General features: G+C 50.5%; 6 protein-coding genes across 6 annotated transcripts; 3 read left to right on the top strand and 3 right to left on the bottom strand.

Annotated features, from left to right (window-relative positions):
• Nucleotides 1–716: 716 nt before the first annotated feature.
• N7539_001772 (glycine hydroxymethyltransferase SHM2) lies at nt 717–2,401 on the top strand (the record flags this gene model as incomplete). The annotated part of the gene is made up of 4 exons (XM_056931375.1): nt 717–752; nt 818–868; nt 992–1,356; nt 1,441–2,401. The coding sequence occupies 4 exons, from the start codon at nt 717–719 to the stop codon at nt 2,399–2,401; spliced, it is 1,413 nt and encodes a 470-aa protein (XP_056793406.1).
• A 1,203-nt stretch (nt 2,402–3,604) lies between these two features.
• N7539_001771 (AMMECR1 domain-containing protein) lies at nt 3,605–4,792 on the top strand (the record flags this gene model as incomplete). Its single annotated transcript, XM_056931374.1, has 1 exon — nt 3,605–4,792. One exon carries the CDS (start codon nt 3,605–3,607, stop codon nt 4,790–4,792), a length of 1,188 nt encoding a protein of 395 aa, XP_056793405.1.
• A 489-nt stretch (nt 4,793–5,281) lies between these two features.
• On the bottom strand, nt 5,282–6,766 carry N7539_001770 (serine/threonine-protein kinase; the record flags this gene model as incomplete). Its single annotated transcript, XM_056931373.1, has 4 exons — nt 5,282–5,894; nt 6,004–6,334; nt 6,410–6,500; nt 6,599–6,766. The coding sequence occupies 4 exons, from the start codon at nt 6,764–6,766 to the stop codon at nt 5,282–5,284; spliced, it is 1,203 nt and encodes a 400-aa protein (XP_056793404.1).
• Nucleotides 6,767–7,423: 657 nt separating this feature from the next.
• Nucleotides 7,424–14,250, bottom strand: N7539_001769 (DNA polymerase epsilon catalytic subunit POL2; the record flags this gene model as incomplete). The annotated part of the gene is made up of 3 exons (XM_056931372.1): nt 7,424–13,374; nt 13,438–13,577; nt 13,643–14,250. The coding sequence occupies 3 exons, from the start codon at nt 14,248–14,250 to the stop codon at nt 7,424–7,426; spliced, it is 6,699 nt and encodes a 2,232-aa protein (XP_056793403.1).
• Nucleotides 14,251–14,677: 427 nt separating this feature from the next.
• N7539_001768 (COX20 family protein) lies at nt 14,678–15,347 on the top strand (the record flags this gene model as incomplete). Its single annotated transcript, XM_056931371.1, has 2 exons — nt 14,678–15,026; nt 15,091–15,347. 2 exons carry the CDS (start codon nt 14,678–14,680, stop codon nt 15,345–15,347), a joined length of 606 nt encoding a protein of 201 aa, XP_056793402.1.
• A 255-nt stretch (nt 15,348–15,602) lies between these two features.
• Nucleotides 15,603–16,439, bottom strand: N7539_001767 (uncharacterized protein; the record flags this gene model as incomplete). The annotated part of the gene is made up of 1 exon (XM_056931370.1): nt 15,603–16,439. One exon carries the CDS (start codon nt 16,437–16,439, stop codon nt 15,603–15,605), a length of 837 nt encoding a protein of 278 aa, XP_056793401.1.
• Between the last annotated feature and the right edge of the window lie 2,047 nt (nt 16,440–18,486).

The raw sequence follows: 18,486 nt of genomic DNA, 5'->3' as shown, positions 1-18,486 counted from the left end.
CTTTTAAAAATGCGCGATACCCTTTCACATGGCGTTCAGACCGCAGGAAATACCCATTACTGTCATTGATTGTTCTAGTTTACCAATTTGGCCAGAATCCACTCAGTTTATGCGGGGGTTGGGACGCAGGGGACAAATTGGGCTCTAATATTTGCAATTGCCACTTTCATCGATAAGTTGTTCAGGAGGAAATAGCATATTGCCTCGATTTAGCGATCTCTTATTTGTGTTGCACTGCGACCCTTGTACTACTGGATTGTGGACACAGTGGACACTGGACACTGGACAGTGTACCACGATCTGAGACTACTGCATCCATTCTTTTGCCGAAGCCTCCTCGAAATCCGTGGAAAAAAGTCTCAGGTCCAGTCCACAGCGGTTCCATAGATCGATATCGTCAAACACGGACGCCCGCCGTTACCAAATCGAATTAGAGGCGAATATCCCCTTGACCGCCTGGATGGACCCGAGAAGCGACCGCTCCGGCGGCGACTGACTCCGATGGCGGACTTCTTCGGTGGCCATCTCCTGGCCTCATAGCCTGAGGCACCAACTCTCTCCGCCCCTCCTGTCAAGGTCCCCCACCTTTTAGCATTTTACATTTTTCTTCGCAATTCGCCATCCCGGACAATCCCTATATAGCCTTCTCATCTCCCTCGAGATTTCCTGGACCTTTTCTTTTTCTCTCCACAAAAGTTATCACATCCATCCACACCATGTCTTCCTACGCTTTGCCCGAGTCCCACAAGGACGTGAGTATTCGAGTCATCCATCTTTCGTACCAGGCCACCCTGTTGACTCATTGTTCGACTCATAGCAAATGCACAACTCCCTCAAGGAGTCTGACCCCGAGGTCGCTGAGATCATGGTAAGGAAAAGCTTTTACCCCTTCCAGCTTCAGTCGTTCCATCCAAAGAAGCTCTACGGTGCTTTCAATGGCAGTGTCTGTGACGAGTCGCCACTAACACGACATGCTTTTGTTCTCTTCTAGGCCAAGGAGATTCAGCGTCAGCGCGAGTCCGTCGTTCTGATTGCCTCGGAGAACTTCACTTCTCGTGCCGTTTTCGATGCCCTTGGCTCGCCCATGTGCAACAAGTACTCCGAGGGTTACCCCGGTGCCCGTTACTACGGTGGTAACCAGCACATTGACGCCATTGAGACCACCTGCCAGCAGCGTGCCCTCAAGGCCTTCAACTTGGATTCCTCTAAGTGGGGTGTCAATGTTCAGTGCCTCAGCGGTAGCCCTGCCAACTTGCAGGTTTACCAGGCTCTCATGCGCCCCCATGACCGCCTGATGGGTCTTGACCTTCCCCACGGTGGTCACTTGTCTCACGGTTACCAGACCCCTGCCCGAAAGTGAGTCATCCATCCCCAATGGCATCAAAATCCAAAGTCAATTGATTCTCCGAACAAGTCTAACAAAGGTGTCACTCTATTCAGGATCTCTGCTGTCTCCACCTACTTCGAGACCTTCCCCTACCGCGTGAACTTGGAGACTGGTATCATCGACTATGACCAGCTCGAGACCAACGCTGAGATGTACCGTCCCAAGATCCTTGTCGCCGGTACATCCGCCTATTGCCGTCTGATCGACTACAAGCGCATGCGTCAGATCGCGGACAAGGTTGGTGCCTACCTCGTCGTTGACATGGCTCACATCTCCGGTCTGATCGCCGCCGGTGTTATTCCCTCCCCCTTCGAGTATGCCGACGTCGTCACTACCACCACCCACAAGTCGCTCCGTGGTCCTCGTGGTGCCATGATCTTCTTCCGCAAGGGTGTCCGCAGCACCGATAAGTCTGGCAAGGAGATCATGTACGATCTTGAGGGTCCTATCAACTTCTCCGTCTTCCCCGGTCACCAGGGTGGCCCCCACAACCACACCATCACCGCTCTGGCCGTTGCTCTGAAGCAGGCTGCTACTCCCGAATTCAAGCAGTACCAGGAACTGGTCATTAAGAACGCGAAGGCCCTCGAGAACGAGTTCAAGGCTCTCGGTCACAAGCTCGTGTCTGATGGTACTGACAGCCACATGGTGCTTGTCGACTTGCGCCCTAAGAGCCTCGACGGTGCCCGTGTTGAGGCTGTTCTTGAGCAGATCAACATTGCTTGCAACAAGAACTCCATTCCCGGTGACAAGTCCGCCCTTACTCCTTGCGGTATCCGCATTGGTGCCCCGGCCATGACTTCTCGTGGAATGGGAGAGGATGACTTCAAGCGCATTGCTGGTTACATCGACCAGGCCATCAACCTGTGCACCAAGATCCAAAGCGAGCTTCCCAAGGAGGCTAACAAGCTGAAGGACTTCAAGGCCAAGGTTGCCTCCGAGAGCGTCCCCGAGATCTTGGAGCTCCGCAAGGAAATTGCTGGCTGGGCTAGCACCTACCCTCTCCCTATCTAAGCCAGATGCATAAGTGGTTTAGCGAACAATCTTTATTGTTCATCTTGTCTTTTTCTTCAAATCCTTTTTGTTTCTTGCATACGAAAGTCACGAAGAGAGATCCCTCCTCAACTTGGGGATCTCGCGAGTTCAACATCATCAACGAAGCGTCGGCAGATTTGATAAATACCACGTGGTGCGTTTATTGGGGTTTGATATACCGGTCTGCTTTTTCAACCTAAGGACATTTTGGGGTTCACCTTTATTCTCTGTTTTTTGCACACCTTTTGGATATCTTCTTTCTTGTTATAAAAAGCGACGGAGGCCATAATCTGGCTTTCCCTGGGCGTCTCTTCAACAGCGCGAAACTTTTGAATTTCAGGAGCGATCAGAAAAGTAACGTGATTTTGGTGTTACGCATGTCGCGTAGCACTTGACCTGCACATTGAATACACTTTCTTAATCACTCCTTCATAGATGTAGTTGCATCTCTGTCCATTTTGTTGGTCAAACTGAAACATTCGGTATTGGAGTCGAACAACATCAGGAATTCGTCCATGTCGACAACATTTTAATCCACTTTAGGGCGTCAAAATGATGATTGAGTTCTCCACTTTAAGCCTTACCCCATTATACTCTATGTAGTTGAAAGCAGGTTGGCCGACCATTGGGCACGGTGATTTCGAATCAGGAAACCAATGACCCAGATTTCCATCTGTTGGACATGGACAATAAAATGGTACAGTTGTATACGACAGCGTCAAGTGAAGTAAGTACTCGGAAGGCATGGATTTCCTTGGTCATCACGTGCGATCAGGCACTTCCCCGCAGATCAACTGATGTCTTTTGTCTTCCTCCTCATCCATCCTTCTACCCAGACCCTTTTCCATGGCGATCCTTCCATAATCGTGCTTTCTACTTCTGTTGTCACGGCCCCGGTCCGATTCGAACGCTGTTGCAGTCCCAAGTCCGCTGCCCCATCGTCTAGTCTGTGCTTTTCCAAGCAGTTACACCGCAGCCCCACACCTTCCCCCACGATCCTGATAAGACCTTCCCCGACCTATCTTAATTGGGGAGGATACAGTGAGGAGTTGGAAGAGCATCCTCACAGTGACCGCAAAAGCCAAAGGGTGTGGCAGCGAGACGATCGGCTGTCCGTGATTTCATCCCGAATATTCAGCGTCCGCAGCGCCTGAGATAGCCATTCGTGCACTTGACAAGACCATGGCAAACATTTCGCAGTGCTACTACTGTTTTGAAACACTATTAGCGTCATATGAAGACCGAGCACCTCCTGCTCTGAGCATCATAGAGTCCTTGTGGGAAAAACACGAACACTCCAAGAAACTTGCCCATGTGGGAGCTCAGCTTGACGACGACGAAGATGACGATGAAGAAGAGGAGGAGGATAATGAGGAGGATGCGGAAGAGGCATCTATAAATAAAGCTGCCACCAATGCGGAGGGCAAATCTGCACCCAGGGCCACACCGTCGGATAGCTCTCGGAGCTTGAGACCATCCGTGATCAGTCGTTTACAAAGTGAAACTTCTTCCGATTCATCTAGCCTTGCCACGACCCCGTCTCGCGCGTCCAACATGTCCTCGCGATCCGGGGCGTCTAGTAGCACGGCCGCAACAACACCCAGCGCTCGTTCTGAACGAGTGAGCGCAAGAGCAACCTCTACCGGGCAGCGATATCCTCTATTCGTCACTTGGAACGCCATGTCACGGGGCCACAAGTCTCTCCGAGGCTGTATAGGTACATTCGAAGCACAGGATCTCGAGGCCGGCCTCAAGTCTTATGCCCTGACTTCGTACGTGATACTGATCTCCCCTTTTATGCTTTCAAACTTCCAGTCGCTCGTGCTCATTCCTATTGATACTCCTTCCGTTCTCCATCTCTTCAAACGTAGAGACCTGACTGACGTCGTGGCTCCGCAAATGTGCCGTTTCAGTGCCTTTGACGATTCTCGCTTCTCTCCCATTCCGCGATCTCTTTTACCGTCACTCTCATGCTCCCTCACCCTGTTGGGCTCGTTCGAACCCTGCACCAACGCTCTAGACTGGACCCTAGGAACCCACGGCATTCGCATCTCTTTCGTTCACCGCGGGCGACGATACGGGGCTACATATCTCCCCGACGTCGCCGTAGAACAGGGATGGACCAAAGAAGAGGCGATCGAGAGTCTCATGCGCAAAGCAGGATGGGACGGAGGTTCCGGTGGTGTGGCTCGCCGTTTGCTTCGCACCGGAACCAGTTCCGGCGGTACCAAGCCCTGGCAACAGGTCTCTGATTTTCGCACTGTTCGATACCAGGGTCACAAAGCCAGTGCTAGTTATGAGGATTGGCAGGAGTGGCGGGAGTGGGTGCTGTCGCTGGACGATGGCCCCGAAATCTTGGGATCAGCCTGATTTTATAGAACGTTCGGCGTCCATGAACTTCATGTCCTTCCTGTGCATGGCGGGGGGTTTTTTGGCCCATTCTTATTTGAGTAGATGCATGGCCCGACGAGCATCGATGAATACAACCTATGAATGAAGTTTACTTTCTTTTTTTCCTCTCTCCTGAATTTAGTCCGTTGTGTAGGTAGGCACTTCTGAAGGCACCTCTGAAGGCTTTCGGGGGCGACTGTTCGCTTGTTCTCTCACGAAGAATTCATACAACGGACCGAGTTTGAGAATGGGAGTAAAGCTCAGTATGCGCTTCAAGTAAGCTCTTGTCGTCGAGAGAATCCTCATAGGGTATCTTTGGATAGATCATTGTAACTATACAAAGATGAAATGAAATACATCGCTGTACGCTCAAGGTAACTATCTGGGCAGGTCATCGTCAACAGAAAACAGCCAGGAAGCTCTGTATATTTCAGAGTCCAGACAAAGGGGGCCAACTCCTTACACTCTTCATTTCCCGTGGCCGCGACTCCAGAGTCCAGCAACCATGTCCTTCACCCTTCGTTCCTGCTCTCGTATTTGCTCCTCCGTCTGTCCACGTGCATTACCCCGACTGTCAATCTGCATAAGATCCCCATCGCCACCTTTACTCGAAGGAGCTCCGCTTTGATGACTCTCCTCGACCACCTCTTGGCCATTGACACGTTCTGGTTTTGGATCGATGCTCATGACCCCGTCCATCATAAAGCCGCCTCCCTCGCGCAATTTGTTGATCGCGCGCACGGTATCGATGGCACGGTGAAGAGTACGTCGAGCGTTGAAATTCTTCTTGACCGTGGGGAGAAGATCTTCTCCGGAACCGATTGTGGTCAGGTCGTACGGTGGGTTGACCCATTGGTGTTGGAGTGCCTCGTGAGCGGTCATTCGCTTTTGTGGGTCGATTGTAAGACATCGGTTGATGAAGTTGCGAGCTTCTTGTGATACACCGCGCCAGTATTCGAGCGGAGTGAATGAGTAGTCGGCGGCGAGGATGGCCTGCATCTCTTCCAGGTTGGAGTCTCGGTCAAAGGGGGTGTAGCCACAGAGTAGGAAGTAGGTGATCACTCCGATGGCCCAGATATCACTGCACAGACCAGGAATCAGATCAATAAAAACAAAAATGCCAGGGCCGTGGACAATGTTCCGCAACGGGGATCGCGACAGGATTTGACATGGACAGATGTGGCACTCACACAGGCTTTCCATGACCACTCTTCTTGAAGATCTCCGGGGCCATATATCCCGGTGTACCACAGGTTGTGGTCAAAACGTGGAATTGCTCTTCATCCATGATTCGCGAGAGACCAAAATCCGCAATCAACAGATCTGCGTTGTCTTCGGGGGTGCGAAACAGCAGATTCTCGGGTTTCAAGTCTCGATGAACGATACCGTGATCGTGGAGGTAGGCGACAGCTGAGAGGACGGCTCTAATGAGGTCTGCAGCGTCAGATTCGTAGTAGCTGCCCTTTCGACAGATGCGATCGAATAGTTCTCCGCCGAGCGCGAGATCAGTGACCAAATATACTGGAGAGTGCCCATGATATTTGTCAGTCGATGATATCGAGTCGGTCATCCTTTAAGAGTTTCACACCCACGCACGATTGTTCATAGTCTCAAAGTAATCCACCAGGGTGAGGATGTTCTGGTGACCCATCGACACCTTCTTCAGCACTGCGATCTCATTGCGAACCTAGAAAGGCTCGGATTAGCATCTTGCCACACCGAAAGTAACTTATCCAACGATACATCATTATGCGCAACTCTCCCATCGTTGGGCCTGTCACATACCATGTGCTCCCGCCCGGCCATCAGACGTTTGTTGATCACTTTGGCGGCATAGAACCGTCCGGTGTCGATGTGCACACATTCCTTGACCACAGAATAGGAGCCTGCACCAAGAGTCTTGCCAGTCTTATAGCGACAAGGTTGAATCTGAGGTTTCTGGGGCTGCGCCATGACGATTATGTGGCGCGAATCAAACACGCACACGCCGCGGAGGTTGAGGAGAGGAGGGGAAGGAGGGGAATTGGGGGAGGGGGCGGATAGTTAATAATGATAATCCACTCGCACGCCCGATCAAGACGGCGGAGAAAAGCATTCAAGAACGACTCGTCTGGGCGGGATGAGTAGACAAAATCACAATACCAAATAGCGTCGGAAGGCTCACCTGGCCTTCATAGGTATCTTAGTGAAATTGCCACAGAAGACCTAGGATCCTCAAGATAGTGCTGAAGCTTGTGCATATCAAAGACACCGCCACTCTTTCAATTGCTCCCGTTGGGATGGAACGCAAAAAAGGATCGTCAACAGCTAATTACGGGTGATCTACAACTCTACCTAGCAGCGGCAAGCTCAGTACACAACACCCTTCATGAAGGGGAAAATAAGTATGCAAAGGAAACTGAATAATTTGTTTTGACTGAGATAACCAACACTAATAGTATGCTGGTTGAAACGCAAGAACGCCGGGATACCATGCTCGAACATCTCAGAAATGAAAACAAACAGTAGGGGGAATAGGCACGCAATAGGAAGAACGCAACAACACTCATAGGTCCCCCAATACAGTACTTCGATCTGATTCGAATAGAATCAATAATTTGGCTTGGTCGTCTAAAGATGGGCCAATACCTCCTCCACAACTCCCTGGAGCAATTGCAGGCTATGAAACTTGGCTGCGCTGTGCAACACTCGCAGCCTTTTCTCCGTTTCCTTGAGATCAACCGTCGCCGTCCACTGGCCACTACAGGAGCAATGCTCCATGAACTCACTCACTTTGAGTCCATTGCACTTGGAACATTTGAGATCCTGCGTTTGCCACTCAACCACGAGGCTATGCACCTGCCCAATGAGGCTTTCTTCCTGGGTCAATCGATCGTATTCAGTCTGGCAGAATGGGCATCGCCATGGTTTGGGCGCCTTGTCATTATCAGCACCGGGCTCAGGAAGGACATCCTCATCACGGCATAGGTCAAGATCACGGATCAAACAGCAGGCGTTACAGGTGAGCTCAGCAAGTTTCAACGTGGCACTCGGATTCTCAAAGCGTCCCTCTTTGCTGAACTCACGCACCTCAAAGAGTGCCAAAAGCTCTCGACGAAGCAGGCGTGATTCCAGAGTCGTGGTCTTGGACAAACTGAGTACCTGCATCAGCAGTTTGACCAGCTCAAGAGCCGGATTCCGTTTGTCGCCCTTGGGATCAACCAACACTCCAGGAAGCACAGGGAAAGCATAGTCGGAGACAAGTTCAGGGTGGAGCATCTCATCTCGTTGGCGGCGTATCAGACCCGAAATCTGTTTCTTGAGTGGCTTGGAGAATCGTTCTGCAAGAATGGCGGATAAGCCTTCGTCATCCACATCGTTGGGTTTTCCGATGGGGATCTGCGTGAGGCGTGGTGTTGACGAGATTTCATTCTCTTGGAGGTCCGGGTGTTTAGCTGAATGCATGAGCTCGATAAACTCAACCACCCAATCATGGAAGATGGTTTGCATTGGAATCGGCAACAAGCGGCTCAGCTGCCAATGCATCACGGTTTCGAGCTCTTGCTTCTCAGCTTCGACCACCTTTTGACATCCCTTGCCGCCATAATTGTATTCATCGTACCAGACGAGATAGTCCCAGTACTCTTTGATGTCCAGGTCGATAAAGTGGAACGACGGATTGGCTCGGATGGACTTGATCACATACTGACTGTAGGCGTAGGCATTGCCGACCTCTGTTTTGGTCGTCTGAAGCAGAAGCCGAGTGGGACTGGCGAAGACCACATTGGAGCCAACACGTCGGAACTCAGCCATTAACCGCTGGAAGGATTTTCGCGAAAGCAGGCGAACATAGTTGTGAAGCGATCGGTCATACAGACATGAGACAGGGCTCTCGACCCATCGTATCAGATGTTGAACCATAATGTCCGCCATACTGTTACCCGCACATGCTTCGGTCCACCAACTCTTGACCATCTCTCGCAGGACCAGGGCGCCGGCTGACGCGAAAGCCTTTTCTGAGTACAGGACCCCCGAGTCATCTGTCCCGTTGGCAGACGGGGCCAGCAAGGTGTTACTCCCGTCCATCTCATTGACGATGGAAGATGTAAGAATGGTATTGATTGCCAAATTTCGGATGTCTAATTCAATGCACACGGTTGAGTAAGCACCCGGCGTGTTGACTGAAGGCATGGTCACCTTCTCCAGCGGGCCCACGATATCGTCTTTTTCATAGCCCGCATGGTCAGGTCGAGGTCCATTTGACCACCACAGAACGACATTGCTCTGCTGCAGACGTCGCGCGTACGCAACGTCGATCAGGAAACGAGGGTCATCGGTTTCCAAGTTACAAAGCGGAACATCGCCATATCGTGCGAGCAGAGCTAAGTGCTGGATCCATGCCGCCAGATACAAATAGTGTGTTACGATTCGTCGAGCGATGAACGCTTGCCAACCGAGAGGTGGCAGATCCATGTCAGACACTTCCGGCTTGACTGCCAGTGTCGGGTACTCTTTCAAGATTGGAATATCGTGGCATAATCGGTCCTTTTGCTGCGACTGAATGACCATAATCGCAGGCTGTGTCTCGTCGCTTCTCAGTTTACGGATCAAGTCGCCAACTTCCAAGTGAGCTTTTCGACGAGTCATCACCTGAGTGGTCTTGAAACGAATGTTTTCTTGATACTCAAAGGCATTCTGTGACTCTTCCGTAGAGGAGTCCTGCAACTTCCGAGAGAGCAGCTCTGAGTAAATTTTATCCACATTAGGCAGACCCTGTGCATCTCTTGTCCGATTCAGGATGACTATGTGCGCCTGGCTGCTGGCAGTGGAGAACAGCGCAAAGATCTGTCTATCACCTGAGGCGACATGATAAAGATAGTGGTACGCCAGGGGAGAGTCGACCAGATATGACTGGTCTGATGTGGCGTGGAGAAGGGTCGACAGGTCGAAACCTTTCTCCAATCCATCGCCGAGGACACCGCGGTGACTCTCGTCAAAGGTGCACTGGCTACCCAGTTTGAGTACCGCGCGAAGGCTAGCTGTGATATTCCGTTCATAGACGCCTTCAACACTCGGATGCTGGAACAAAGCGTCCATCTTGTCAGACTCCTCGAGGTACGTGTCTTCCGAAAGCGAGAGCTTGAAGAGATGGACTGATGGATGTCCATTGGGTAGGGTGTGGTTCACTTTTTCCACCTTGCAGTCTGGTACCTCAACATCTGGCAAAGAATCGCGTTTCAAGTTGACGAAAAACTGCAGCGGAACTTTGACATTGAGGGCATGAATTTTCTGGTCGATAAGAACAAATGCACGCACAATACCAGGGCGAGCCGTTTCACAGAGTTGAAGGACCTGCCATGTACTAATGTATAACATCTGCGCTTGATTGCGGAAGAAGTTACTTAGCCCATCGGTTGCAACGTTGGTTCGCTCCCCGAAAAGCTGACGTCGACGGATTCGAGCCTGCTTTTGAATCTTCCATTTCTGCTTCTGGTACTTGATGAATCCTTCATAGTCGTCGTCTATAGAAGGCATTGCAGCTGGCAGGTTGGCGAAAGGATCAATTGCTGCCTTGGAGACCGTTTCGGGGTGCTTTCGTTTCTGAGAAGTTTTGCTTTCAGGCGAGTTTCTTTGCTTTTGGGTCGACTGAGCAAGGACTTCATCTACCAAGTCCCCCGCGTGTTGAACACGATGATCTAAGATGTTGGCAGATATTGAGGAGAGAGGCAATTTCTCAGACTTTTCAAATAGATCGGTCATTTTCTTCTGTTTGAATTTGTCATCTTTTTGGTTGATTCTTCGCTGCAGCCAGTCCGGATGGGCGACACGGGGTACCGGGTTTCTCAGCTTCTGCAGAGCAGCGGGGATGGTAATCAATTTTTGGACAACAGACCCCAGTCGCTCAAGGTAATAGTCCCAATCAATGATAGATCGAGGATCCATGTCACCAGGGTCATCTTTGAGCCATTTGCGCAAGAAGAACCGCTTGACACTTTCTTCTGCGGAAAATATAGTCACTGGGATTGCTCTCTCGGTGACGGGGGTATTTCGCGGCCTCGACGAGATAATGTATTTGCAGTTCAGTCCCTTATCTTTGACCATCTGTTCGCCCAGAAACTCCGCGAGACGTCGCGCAGTCGTGATCGAGGTAGACTTCTGGTTCCCGTACTCCTCTAAAGTCTTTGTCATGCTGCGATTCTCTGAGATAAGATCAATCAACTCTTCATCTGCGAGAGTTGCACCATGCTCATAAAGCACATCTAGCCACCGATCGGCAACTCGAGCCACAGCAGCATACGTCTCAGCGAGATTACTGCCTTCAAGGAAGAACTTGAAGATTTGGGTTTGGAAAATCTTGATCAACTTCAGCTCTCCTCTGCGCTTGACCTCGAATCCCTTCAGTTCAGCGAGAGATCCATCATGGTTGAAGACGGCATATCTCTTTTTCAAGTTTTTGTCTTCTTCCTTTGAAGTCGGCAGAATCATCGCGCGGTAAGGGCCGTCGACTTCGAAGAAAATCGAGTTCTCACTGTAAGTCTCGTACTTGTGAGTTGTAGGGTCCACAAGTGCCTGGTACTGGTGATTTGTGTAACGTGCGTGAACAAGATGGTTCAACATGACACAGGGATACGAGATGCCCAGCTTTTTGCCATTCTTGAGGGTAAATGTGAAGTTCTCCGGAAATGTGCCCGGTAACATACACCAGATTCCGTCAGTGTCCAATTCCAGGGGGCGTCCAATACGCTCCACAAGCTCTCGAGCCATCTGAATGATATGGGCTCCTGTAAGACAAGTGACACCGGCCATCTCCATTGAATACCATCGTGAACCCTTTCGCATGACATAGCCGTAAAAACTGTTCAGAATGACTTTGTGGGCAAGTTGCAGTGAATCGAACAAGACAATCATTTTTTTCGCCTCGTCAATCTCTGCTGCGGACGCTCCAGCTGATTGGAGAGACTCTGTCTTGTTTTTCCAGACTTTTTGTTTGCCTTTGAAGTCGTACCGTCGATCACGGAAACTTCGCACTGTGTCAACGTAGAAAGGATTCTCCCTTTGGCAGATGATGGCCTCTCGAATCATGGTCTTGCTGTCGTGAATTTTGTGGTAGATCTTCTTGCTATAGTCTTGCAAACGCTTCTTAACAACCCCGGCCTGTTCCTCGATGCTAAGATCGTCGAATGATCGTAGCAGCCCATTCTTCCTTTGACTCGGGAATCTGTCGTTTGCCGTCGCTCGCTTGATCATGTTGTACTCGTCACGCTTGGCAGGCAAAAATTCTCCACGCCAGGCCCAAGGCATACGTCTGTCGCAGGTTTTCCCAGGCCTGTTAAAGTCGCAAGCGGCACAGTCCGATTCATCAATCATCGAATCGGGCTGAAGACGGTTGGTGATCATGATGTTGGGGTACATTGATGCGACGTCCAAGTGATAAATGAACGGGACCTCGTTTCGAGTAGGGTTGTCACGAAGATTCAGGAGCTTCTCAGCAATCTGAGCCTTGACTTCATCGAAATTGGTGACATCGTCTAGAGACTTTTTCTCTTCCACCTCGATGCTAAACTTCAAGGCGTGGTCCAAGTCTCGGATGAGTTCGTCAATCGCAGCAGGATCGACATTGAAACCAGTCGGAATGTCGCTTCGGAACACCCCAGCTTCGATACTTTCAACATGACCACCGACGTACGTCTGCGATTCCAGCAGGTGGCCCTCGTAGAAAGACTCCGGCGGGTCCTTGTGCTTGTTGGGCAACACGATCTCACCCTTGTAGGCCTCAACCATGAGAAGCATTTCACACAAAGTTCCAGTTCCCTTTCGTAGCGTATCATCTGGACTGAGGGGAATGATTGTGCACAAAGAGAAAATGAAAGGGTGCACGTATTTCATGTACAGATAATAGGTTGCGACGGCATCTGAAACGGAGTATTCAGCCAAGGTCTGCGGCCGTTCGCTGGCGTAGGGGGTCATAAGCTCTGGATCCAGCTCGTCGGGATCGTATCCCAACTTTGCGACAGTGACGGCTTTCAAGCCACGACTTCCCTGAGGAAGATAACTATCACGACTCACCCAAGCAAAACAATCCATGTGCACACAGTTGTCGCTTTGGTAGATGTCTTCGCTGTTCTTGCGGAACCCAATCTCCATGTACATGTCGATACCTTGTACGCTTGCTCTTGCTTCAACGAAAGGCCAATCGAAAAAGTCACCGTTGTAGGTGGCAATGACAGTAGGCTTCGCGATTTTGATGTGTTCGAAAAATCGCTCAATCACTGCCCTCTCGTTGGGCTCGTTGAAAATGATGAATGGGCCGTTGTATTCCGGTTTCGGAGTGTACTCAAAGTCGTTGATATCCTCTGACACGATTTCTCGATTTGTAATTAGAAATCCCTGGCCGTCGATCATGTATGAAATCATCATGATCTGGTCGATCACTGCGTCTGGAAACTTCAATGGCAGTTTTGTTGTCTCAATGTCAAAGGCCAGGACTACAGGATCTGCACGCTGTAGCCGTTCTTCGAGACACTTCAGGGAGATCACCCCGTGTTTCGCCTCGACGTCGTACCATTTTCCAATCCGGATATCTGCGGCAGGATACATGAGCAAGGAAGACAAATGCTAACAACGAGCAAACCAGTGATACGGACCTTTGTCGATTGAGACTCGCACATGATATGGGACGTCGTACTCGCGGATGTCAACAATAAAATCACTTGCTTGCGTGTTGCCATTAGGTCGTTGCTCGTGAATTAGTTCGTCGTCAAAAAGATCATAGCCGGCTGAGGCACTGCACCAACCAGAACGTCAGCAAAAAGGGATCTAGACCCTGTCAACGAATATTTGACACCGGACCTTGTCATTTCAATGTATGCATCCATCACGTTTGCATTCTTCCTGTTTTTTTCGGCCAATGGCAGCAGGGTTCGTCGGACCTCGAGCAAATTCGGGACATTGGCAAAGTTCAGTCGAATGAAAGTCCTCCGGTGTCCCAGTAGATGGTTTGGGAGACTCAAATCTTCCTTGTCCAAGCGTCTGAAGCTCTTGATCAAGCCTTCGAAAGCTCTTCGACACCACTCCTCTACTTCCATTTCATGACCTTTCTTGACCGCAATTAAAAAGTAGGGGTCGTATTCAACCGTGGCCTTGAAGCTCCCTCCATCATCTTGCAGGAAATAGTAGTCAACGCCTGCGCGACCACCTGGCACATTCGGATCCTGGATGGTAGTGCTGTGCATATTGATCAACCAGCCGGCCCTGGTCTCTCCAGATTCAAAACGGGGGAAACCGAGGGATTCATCGATACTGTTGGCCAATCGAATGGCCTCGAATTTCTCATCCTGGGAGGTTGCCTCACTGGAACGAAGTGACCCAAATTCAACTGTCTTGGTTCGTTTGAAGTTCGATGATGCTGCGGTCGATCGGAATTTGTTCCCAAATTTGCTGGGTTTGCGCGACGGCATTGCGACGGTGTGTGCCCGGCTGGGCTTGTGGAAACCAGCGGGGACGAGAGGGCTTTACAATGTGAACATCAATCTGTAGACGGGCGTAGTGTAATTCTCAGATGCGTGTATCTCGGAGTCGTGGAAGGAAGTGAATCTGACCGGAATCAGCTTGAATTAGACGCCTGGAATCGAGGCTCCATGGAGCTGTCCAGTTCAACGGTCATTCGGAGCAAACCACAATTGCTTTTCCCAACGCGCTCGCGTATCAGCACGTCCCGAGAACGCGTCCAGGCTAATGGGCCCACTTTCGGAATATCTATCCATATCGGGCCTGAGCGGATCATATTATGATCCGTGCGATCGAGATACCGACTTATCATCAATTTGACCCACCGCATCATTGTATGGTGACCAGAGTGAGCCCAAATCGCTGTGCTTGACCATCATGGCCGAGGATCCTCGAGAAACCGGCTCTTCACAGGAGCCGGGTAGTCACCTACCTGCCAGCGTTCCCAACAACGATCCTAAGCAACCAAAGCACCAATTCCCGCAATCGCAAGTCGGGAAGCTCTGGGATGCCTTCGGCAACCCCGAAGAACCCGTCAATGCCCTCGCTACTGCCACGTACAAGCCGCGAGGCAAGGACACCAAGGATGTGTCCTACTCTGAAGTGGTCGGCAATGTTTCTCTTTCTGAGATTTCCTCATTCTACAAGGCTCCATGCGCTCGTGAATCACTCTTGACTGGAATCGGCGCGGGCTTTGGAATCGGTGGCGTTCGAGCTGTTTTCGGAGGTATGACTTTGTGACTTCATTCAATCTACAGTGCATCATGACTCATAATTTATTCTATCACCAGGTCTCCGGTCACTATGGTCCGCTGGCAACTGGGCTGTCGGTATCTTCGCCGTTACATCCCTCGGAGCATATGAGCTGTGTCGACGAAGACGCATCCAAGAGCTGCATGGAATGAAAGAGGCCGTGGAATTAATGAAGGAGTTGAAGGAAAAGAAGCAGCGGGATAAGGAGAAAGCTGCCGAGGAAGCAGCTCGCCGAGCTGAGGAAGAGAAGAGCAAAAAGAGCTGGACGAATCCATCCAACTACAAATTTTGGTGATGATGCGGCGACTCCATGGAAGTGGAAGAAAAAGCCACCGTCATGGACATTGTATGATATGTTTCACGTTTTATATCCCGGATGCTGGTCCTCGGGGCACTGTTTGACACCTTGTCATTCGCTGTCGTGTATCATAAAGCAAGCAGTCTGCACTATTGTTTGAATGTATCACTCATTGATTCTCAATGATATCAGGCGCTGTGAGACTTTCGGGAAGACCTTCTTAAGTCTTGGCAGTGTCAGGCAAAGTGGTGCTCAGCCACTGCCCGGTTCGTCGAATTTCACCCGTTTTTGAACCGTAGATTTGTGTGCACCTCGCGATTCTCCGTCACTTGAGCCTTCGTGGCGTCTTTCCTGGCGTTTTTGCCGAGCTTCTCGTGCTTCGCGGGATTTCCATTCCTCCACTTGTCGTTGGCGTTTTCGGGCCCGAGCCCATGCTATAGCCGCGGTCGGCTTGAACCCTATCCCGTTGATGCCATACCCATCATCGCTGGGGTCAGTCGGGTTGTGTCCAGTGATTTCATCGTCATGCCATGTGAGCGGATCGACTTCTGAGACAGCTGAAGGCGAAGGAGATAACCGCCTTCTTGGGGATTTGGAAGATGGACTCCAGCGCGATTGGGAAGGCGACTTGATCTTCCTTTTCGAAGGGGTCGACACTGGTGTTACGAGTCTAGCATTTGAGTCTGGTAGTGTCTGGCATTCGCTGTCGATGCTCGCTTGCTGGGTTTCAATTGCAGTCCACTCGACGGTATGGACGTTCGTAGATGAGGCTGTACCAAAAGGTTTTCCTTCACTGCTTTCTCGTGCTGACGGGGCAAGCTCCGGCAATGGTGACTTCGAGGATAATGGCGAAATAGTCGAGTGCACTGGTATTGTACCATTATCGCTTCTAATGTTCAGATTCTTGAAGCGGCCCGCGACGGCCGCACGAGGGCTGTGGCTGCCTATATCCGCTTCCTCGACAATGCGACCCTCATGGGAGGTCTCGATAGAATGATCGGACGTTATCGATGGAGATGGACTGTAGTAGTCCGATTCTGAGGGTTCCCGTTTGCGTTTGGGCGAGAAGAATTGCAAGGATTCCGTCATCGTGAGCTATCATCATCCAGGTTCCTGTAGCTGAGGCGGGACAAGAGTGGGGAGAGGTTCGAGACCCTTCAGCTCATGTGCTTGGCCCGGTGCGCGGAGGAGGTGCCATCAGATGCGCTTTTCCATAATTCCTGAATCAAAAGCGTCTGTGGGTAGGCAAGATATAGCACGTTGCGCGCTGCCGATCAATCGCCTTGATGCGGAGATCCAAGGTGAGGGGCAGATTTCGACAAGGCTGGGGCTGTCAAGCCCGAACATTTAAGTTGATTGCGGCAGGGCGGATAGCACCCAGGTGGAGAGCATCTCACTGAGCCGATTCCTACCATTGACCCCACCGTGGCTCACTTAGACTTCACAGGTACATCAGCCCTCTCAGATTAGGGCTGGCTACTCTGTTGACGGAATTAGCAGTTAGGGGCTGGCAATAGCTTGAGTTACGGGGCGCCAAGTTTGCTACTACGACCAATTTGAAGCCCATGAAGGACGAAGTGGCAACCTCACTGGGTGAACCCGCTTGGACACATTCAATGATGCAAGTTTTTCAACTTGCTCAACTGGGGTGGGTAAGTCGATACTGTACCTGATTAATATAAAGACTAATTCTTCAAGAAATCTAAACAGTTCTATATCGGACGGCTATCTCATAGTTATAACACCTTGACCTTGATAAGAAATTTAACAGAGTCTTCTAACAGATCGATCGATCGATGAAGTATCGGTAGTATATAGGAATCAGAGAGGTCTCTATTCTCTAAGCTTTAGCTTAGCTCGTGTAGGATTATTGGGGTCCGAGAGCTGGTATAACTTATAAGGGACCCGGGAGCTGGGGTGAGAGTGAAGGAGTTGGCGAGAAATTGGGGCGATCAATAGCAGTTTCAATGTCCGTATAATAGAAAAGAAATCGGCAGAATCTCTAGACCCACAGTTACGGCCGCCCCAGGCCTCTATTCACTGCGATAGTTGTGCATTCCAACCATCCTCCGCCGGGACTTGGAGCGAGCCGTAGCGCACAAGAGCCGTCAAAGTCGAGATTGTGAACGGCTAGCTATTACGCCATTGGCCGAGGCAAATCTAAACGACGTACAGGGTTCAAAGTCAGCCAACGTGTGAAACTCCATCCCCGCCAGGAGGTTGTCTTTCGGCAACTCCAGCAGCTCCACCTGGAGATGATCCGAAAGCAGATCTTATCCGAGGGGCAATTGCCCTGAAGCAAAATGGCTAATACAAGCCAATGCCGACCTTTTCGGCAACTAACCCTTTGGGGGCGGGCAATCTTGCGGATTGCGTAACTCACAATCCTATTAAGGCTCGGACCAAGCCCAAACGGCAAAGCTCCTGCGACTCAAAAGAGCCACCTTATGTATGTATCTAACCGTGATACAGTCAAGATTCATTTGAGGATACTATATCACACAGTCAATAAGCCTGAATTTACCGATATACCAAGGGATGCCTATGATGATGGACAGAATCAAGTCAAGTCTTGTTACTCTGATATTGACTCTTGACACGCTTTGTAGAATGGACGGTCTCTGTTCATTTTAGCACAAAGGAAACGGTCGGTTCCAGGACGACACTAAGGAATCTAGCAAAAAACCTAAGACTTAGGGTTCGAGACTCTCAATGACTGTGAAGCAAGCCCTTTGGAAGCATCGACTCCTCGTACGTAACGGCCTCACATCAAGATGCTTCTGGGGGTGCCATTTGCCCTGGGGGCTTCTAGGGCTTTTCTTGCCGATTCCCATTGCCAATTGCGCACTCGTGGTCCTTATAAACCGGTAAGCATATCCAGGTACTTGTCGGGCTACATTTACCTATCGGATACATTTACTATTTCAAGCCAATATATCCGGCGGTTATGTTGCAAATTGAACACAAGCGGCCGTTGATCTCCTTCCATATCCTACCCCAGCATTATTGACCGGGGGTCCGGTTTTCTGGATAGCCACTATTAAGAGCCAGGAGGCCCTTCTTCATTTACATAAATTACATATCCATCTCATGCCCGTGTCAATCACATCTGGTCCTCACACTCCTCCAATGTTTT

Source organism: Penicillium diatomitis, assembly GCF_028827545.1.
Source record: "Penicillium diatomitis strain IBT 30728 chromosome Unknown utg000002l_segment0_segment0, whole genome shotgun sequence".
Taxonomy (NCBI): domain Eukaryota; kingdom Fungi; phylum Ascomycota; class Eurotiomycetes; order Eurotiales; family Aspergillaceae; genus Penicillium; species Penicillium diatomitis.
Note: the sequence above shows the minus strand (reverse complement) of the source record. Positions and strands in the feature narration are given on the sequence as shown.